Source organism: Octopus bimaculoides, chromosome 20 (assembly GCF_001194135.2).
Source record: "Octopus bimaculoides isolate UCB-OBI-ISO-001 chromosome 20, ASM119413v2, whole genome shotgun sequence".
In the NCBI taxonomy this organism is placed as follows: domain Eukaryota; kingdom Metazoa; phylum Mollusca; class Cephalopoda; order Octopoda; family Octopodidae; genus Octopus; species Octopus bimaculoides.
The window spans coordinates 45,796,832-45,803,923 of record NC_069000.1 but is presented as its reverse complement, the minus strand read 5'-3'; the positions used below and the strand labels follow the sequence as shown (position 1 = coordinate 45,803,923).

At 35.8% G+C, this 7,092-nt stretch overlaps 1 protein-coding gene across 1 annotated transcript in view; it reads right to left on the bottom strand.

Annotated features, from left to right (window-relative positions):
* Positions 1-5,724: 5,724 nt before the first annotated feature.
* The window catches only part of LOC106881224 (monocarboxylate transporter 9), a 12,013-nt gene continuing 10,645 nt past the window's right edge, over positions 5,725-7,092 (bottom strand). Inside the window, exons 6-8 of the mRNA XM_052974986.1 lie at positions 6,597-6,869; positions 5,965-6,090; positions 5,725-5,873 (exon numbers count right to left, since the gene is read on the bottom strand). Of these exons, the coding sequence (XP_052830946.1) occupies positions 5,740-5,873; positions 5,965-6,090; positions 6,597-6,869 (533 nt within the window). The 3' untranslated portion in view covers positions 5,725-5,739. The remainder of the gene's footprint in view (positions 5,874-5,964; positions 6,091-6,596; positions 6,870-7,092) is intronic.

Sequence of the window (7,092 nt, the reverse complement as noted above, 5' to 3'; positions counted from 1 at the left end):
ACAAAGCTCTATCGTTTTTCTGTTTACATTCGTTTATAGGCATTGCAGTATAGTAACATACTAACACACACACACACACACACACACACACACACACACAGTGTTTGGTCGTTTGGAATGAACCAAATGTATTTTTGATGTTACGAGAAGCTCTCCCGAAGAAAGAACAGATTGCAGTTTGAATATATTCTTTTTCCCAAAGCACCATGATATATTTCTCTCTGTCTTTGATGCTCGTCGAACCACGACCCATGGATCGCACTGAAGTACTGCTGAGTCATATTCGCACGTGATGACTTTCTGGAGCTTTGGAGTAATTTGCAAAAATTCATATTCTGCTCTTTGATGGCGTCTCTGGTGTTGTTTATGTAAATCAACAGAAGTGGACCCAACGCAGTCCATACAGGACACCACTAATGACTTTTGCTGGTTTTCAGTAAATTCAATCGATCACAATACATTGGATTCTGTTTGCGACGAAACATTTAATCGACCGCAATAACTTTTCACGGCCTCCAATTTGGGATAATTTTCTTACAGCAAAATTCTGTCATAAGTTTTACTGAAATCAAAATAAAAGATATTTACCTTGAAATTCTCTTCCAGAGCATATGAGATAGTATTAAAGTGATGAAGGCGCTATCTTAGGCAGACTCTGTCACCACAAACCATACTAGACGGGATCAAGGAGACGATTTTTGCCAGGAAGGCTGCTTTTGTTTTTATCTCACCGCAGCCACGGAATATGAAATTTTTCATTTCTTTTTTTGCATATATATAAATCCCTTGGGAATTTAGAAGAACTGTTGTTGCTAAGGTACCTGCTTACTTGTATCATTAAAGACCAGGAATTGTCCTCGCTGCAGATTTTGTTTTTTAAAGTACAATTACTTGTAATTCTATTTATTGTTAGTGTTATTAAACTTTATTGAGATAAAATTTCTAAGATAACAGAATTCAATAAACTTCTCTTTAAAAATGTATAAATTTCATCGCAGTCTTAAAAGTGTTCTTTTAAGAAAAGAAACCGTGAAAAGTAAATTTATGGCGCGTTGGCGTTTTTCAATAGCTTCAGGCAACATATAAACAAAAATTCATACATACATATTCATTTACATTTTATATACACGTCTTTCTATCAATCTCTCTCTCTCTCTCTCTCTCTATATATATATATATATGCATATATATATATAATAAGCATGCCTCTCTCTGAAAATTCGAGCAGCCTTCATCAATTTTCACTTGACCAATACCTGAGAAATAAGCAGCCAACTCATTTATATACACATCAAACCTTATAGATTTAGAGAACTGGCGCTGTTAATTTGCACACCGTAGGTGTTTAACCCTTTAATTAATATGAATGGCCTGTCAAAAGGGATCTCAATCCATACAACATCAAGGTGTGCTATATACAGATCCCCGTCGCAATATGGTTGATTCAATTCAGCATTTCGGTATCTTGCAAAGATATACTTCATATTCAAAGAATACACTCTATCATAACAAATACCATTCACACACAACAGTATTTGAATAATATTCTTAAGCTCAACATTTACTCACCTTATGATGAATGCATTGTTTTTTTCTGCATTTTTAAATTTCATTTTTACATTAGCCAATGCAACGAAACCCTACCCGGATAACTTTTTCCTATTTTTAGAATTTAAGAAAAACTACGTGAGAATTAAAAAAAAAAAACACAACATAAAATTCTTATTTTAATTCAGTCATCAACAATGAAAAATAATTCAAACATTTTTTAACAAAAGAATATTTATAAGTTTTATTGCATTGCCTGGAAAAAAATGTGTATTACAATGAAAAATGTGAGCGCATGCATGTTAATATTCTCAAGTTATTACACTCAGAAAAGTATAGAACGAGATTTCTACTGTTGAATTTGCCTAATTCGTCACTTCTAAAGGAGACTACTAAGTACTTAAAATTAAAATTCTTCTGTACTTAAAATATTGCAGCCGAGAATAACATTTAAAAAATTAAAATGCATTATATTAGGTAAATTTGTGATAATTTATTTTATTTGCTGTGAGAATCTAAAAAACAAGTAAATCTTTAAAAACATGGTACAAAAATAATCAAAAATAAATTGAAACATCAACCGTTTTAATCATGTCTTTTGAAATATATAATCAAAATAGTCATTTCATTTAGTTGTATTAAGTACAAACAAAAGAATATGAAGTTGTAAAGAATATTGCACGAGATTTTTTTTTCACCTGAATTGAAATCCCATTACAGAAAATACAAACAAAACATTGGTAGCTGTAGCATGGCCGTTGAATGGTTCCAAATCAAACATGTTCTCAGTCAATTCTTCTCCATTAAAAAAATATTTAATCTCTTTACTCTTTTACTTGTTTCAGTCCTTTGACTGCGGCCATGCTAGAGCACCGCCTTTAGTCGAGCAAATCGACCCCAGAACTTATTCTTTGTATGCCTAGTACTTATTCTATCGGTCTCTTTTTGCCGAACCGCTAAGTTACGGGGACGTAAACACATCAGCATCAGTTGTCAAGCAATGTTGGGGGGAGGGACAAACACAGACACACAAACATATACACACACATACATATATACCTATATACGACGGGCTTCGTTCAGTTTCCGTCTACCAAATCCACTCAAGGCTTTGGTCGACCGGAGGCTATAGTAGAAGACACTTGCCCAAAGTGCCACGCAGTGGGACTGAACCCGGAACCATGCGGTTCGTAAGCAAGATACTTACCACACAGCCACTCATCATAATTAAAATTTATTTATTAGCATTAATCCAGTAGAATTTGCCTAATTAGTCTTTGGCTAATTCGTTACTTCACCTAATAATTCGTCACTTTCAATCTTCTCCTGGGGACGACTAATTCGGCGAATTCTACTGTATTTTTTAAAAATCAATTTTATTTTATTTCGTTTTTAAAATACTGCTTTTTCCCAAACTAAACCGATGGGCTTAAATACAGACTTAAATAATTTTGATTAAATAATTTCTTTTCTGAAAACAATAAAAATTACTGGGGCTATACAAGAAAAGGGTTTCTGAATCTAAGCCCGTAGGCTGAAAATCGGATGGGCTTATTTTTGGAAAAACCCAGTCATGTTTTTTTAATTTTTGTTTTAATAAAATATCGTAAATTTTAAAAATGTTATTCTCGGCTGCAATATTTGAAGTACAGTAGAATTTTAATTCTAAGGACATGTTAGTTTCTTTTAGAGGTACTCTGTACTTTTCCAGGTGTAATAACCTAAGAATGTTAACATGCATACGCACGCATATTAACATGCATACGCACGCATATTTCATTGTAATATATTATATGCATATGAGGCTTATCAATCTTATCTGTCTGTCTGCCTGCCTGCCTGTCTTTGTCACTTTGTTAGCCAAGTCAGTCGGTTATCCGTCCATATTAAATGTTTCTATCAGTCAAAACCATGTCAGTTGGGGATCCAGGATTTTTTTGGGTTGTTTCCCAAAGGTTTCGAAAAAAATACTGTATAAGGTGAGAATCGCAATTCTTAACAAATGGACCAATTTTTATGTATTCTAACATTGTTGTAGCGGACCACAGGCATATGAGAGAGTAATGCTGTGAAACTGCTGGTAATAAAGTAACAATGTTATTATATTTGCAACAGTACGGTGAATATTGATTTAGCTATGGAAAGTAGTAGCAAACTCCACTTGTGTATCATAACTTAATAACACGGTCATATCATAATCTAAACACGGAAACCAGGATTATAGTTCAAGCTTGTACTTTCAAAAATTTAAGCCTTCTTAAGCCTTGGTCCCAACATTTTTGGTGTCGTCTCGGCTAGAAAGCGTGTTGCTCGGACAACTAGGACAGCATCCCTGCATCCATCACTGCACTTTCTGCTGCATTGGCAGTTCTGCTGCATTAGCCAGCATTGACTTTTTGTTACGTTTCGTATCGAGCCGTCAGATGTAAAAAAAACCAAAAAAAATAAACAATGAGACCGAAGACAAAAATGGGAAATGAGTATATCTGCCATATTTCAGCTTTAGGTGTTTTCGCTCAATAAACACTCACAACGCCCGGTCTGGGAATCGAAACCGCGATCCTATTACTGCGAGTCCGCTGCTCTAACAACTGGGCCATTGCGCCTTCACTTCTGTAGAAATGACCTTAACAAAATAGGAGGTCATAAATGTGTGACGAAAGATTTCCGGACAATGGACATGAGTTAGAATAAGAACAGTAATAAACGAGTGAAGAACGAATATACAGTGCGTGTGTTTATTTGACGAAAAAAAAAAAAGATGCCCGTCCCGAAATACAACACTATCTGTTTCGACACACGGATTTACATCAGGTATCTTGCAACACAATTTAATAAGCGTAAAAATATTCTTTTCTACTCTAGGCACAAGGCCTGAAATTTTTTGGGAGGGGGCCAGTCGATTAGATCAACTCCAGGATGAGAAGCAAAGTCGACTACGGCGGAATTTGAACTCAGAACGCGAAGACAGACAAAATACCGCCAAGCTTTTCGTCCGGCGTATAAACGTAAAAATATTATAAGCTATGTATAAAAGTTCAAAGGTAGATAACTCAGTATCAGGGGAGGCAACTTAGTTTAACGCCTGTTACATTTCTGTTGAAATACATTTCCTTTGTTAACAGTCATTACAGTATAACTCCTCGCCGTATCGCAGTTCACTTATCGCGTACTCAGTGTATCGTGGTTCACTTATCGCGCACTCAGTGTATCGTGGTTCAATTATCGCGCACTCAGTACATCGCAGATTTTTCTAATGTATGTAAGTTTATATCGCGGAATCATCAGTATATCGCGGGTTTCTGCGGCAGAGAGGTATTTATATTCTCTTAGATTTTAATTATTTCTGTGGGAGGTTTTGGTACGTAACACCCGCGATAGTCGAGGGATTACTGTAGAGTGAAATTTTGATGTGAGGTTTTAATTTAAACCACTTTAACGCTTTTGTTACCATATCGCTCATGAAACTCACAGCCTTTATTTCAACTAGCTTTGAAAATAAAGATATTATTAAAATAACTTCGTGTAAAATGAGGTTTGGAACAATTTAATATGAAATTCAGATGAAAAACGTTTTAATGTAGGTCACTTTATTTTATAGAACCAGGAAACAGTCACAAGCGGTTGAAATGAAAAGGCCATAAAACCACTTCCCAGACTACCTAGAGCTAAAGCCATAACACCATTTCTCAAACTACCTAGATCTGAGGCCGAAACGCCATTTCTCAGACTATGTAGATCTCAGTCCATAACACCGTTTCTCAGACTACCTTGATCCAGAGGCCAAAACATCATTACTCAGACCACCTACATCTGAGGCCGTAACACCATTTCTCACACTGCTTTGATCAGAGGCCGAAACAGTAAGTACCAGGCTTAACATAGAAATAAGTCCTGGCATCGATTCTTTCAGCTGAAAATTCTACAAGGTGTTACTCCAGCTTGACCACAGTCTAATGACTGAAACAAGTAAAAAATAAATCTAAAAATCATTACGGAGTCGGCGAATTTTGAATTGGAGTACATTTCCCAAATATTTTTAACATTTGTGATGGCTTCATCGTCATTTAGTCATCGATTTCACTATTTGCTTATCCCCAAAACTGTTCACCTTTCAAGCGTCGAGCTCAGTTAGGATTTTATAGAGAAACTAACAGTTTAAAAAACAAACAAAAGTTTAGAAAACAAAATTTATTTCTGCAGACGTTTTTCGTGTATTTTATTGCGATACATAATTAACATAAAGAAAATGATTGCAATTAACGAGCAAGCTCCACCTCCGTAGAAAACAGCCAGGAATGATTGTGTCGTATCGAAAACCAGCCCTAAAAATCAAAAGGATTTCGCATATTAAATTGGTTTCAAAGTCTGGCACAAGGCAGCAATTTTGTGGGATCGGTAAACTTTTAAACTCACCATAGATTGGGGGAGAAGCGGAAAATAAAATTCCACAGAAGAAACTAAGAACACTGAACGCTTTTGTGGAATGTTCTAAGCCAACAATTTCTGTAGTTAGGATCAATCTGAGAGACACCGACATTCCTGGAAGAAAAAGAGAGAGAGAGAATAATGGTAAAAAATAAACATAATTTATCTTTGATCTGATGATACAATGTATAAAGAAATACTGACATCGTTCTACTGAAGAAAACCAAAAGCTCTGTAGAACGTTCGTCAAATTAACATTTATGTACGTAAAGAGAATTATGCTTACATAGACAGACAGACAGATAGAGAGAGGGGGGAGAGAGTGAGAGAGACAGTTAGACAGACAGGCACACTCTTACAGAAAGGGAGAGAGACAGACAGAGAAGAAAGAAGGGATAGGCCGAGAGCACTATCACAATGTTTGATACAGTAAAGCATCAAATAAGTCAGCGTCGAATCAGTGACGCCTAAACGGCTGTGCCAAAGCGGCTGCGCCAGAACGGTTGCGCCAGAACGTCTGCGCTAAGAGGTTTCATACTTTTCTGAAAGTACGATTTTAAATGCTTTCTTTTATGCGAATGTAATCCATATATAAACTATAACTGATTTCAAAAACTTACCATCTACGAATCCAAAGACAGAAACCACAGGCGCCATGTATTCAAATCTATTGCAATGTGGTATCAATATTGCAGTGACTACGTGCACCACCAAGGAAAAAATATATAATTTGTTGCTACTGAAGTGAAAGAAATCGATGAATACTCCGAGTAACAGTTCACCAATTGTCGCAAACAACCCCAGAAACAACATCAAAAGCGCAGCTGTCTGTTTGCTCATTCCAAACGACCAAACACACAGAGGTGGTACGAAGGTATACATTACGACAGTAGCTGCAATATAATAAACGTTTAAACATATTTAGTCAGCATTTCGTAACCAATTGAGGTCGGTTAGTAACATTGGATTAAATTACTATTTCCTTCTGACGATTCCCCGTGATACAGGAACCGTCTTAGCGTTCTACACTACTGAAACATAAGTTATTTAATTTATGATGTAAAAAAACATCAACCGTTTTATCCGGCTCTTGGAGATTTTATTTATTTATATATA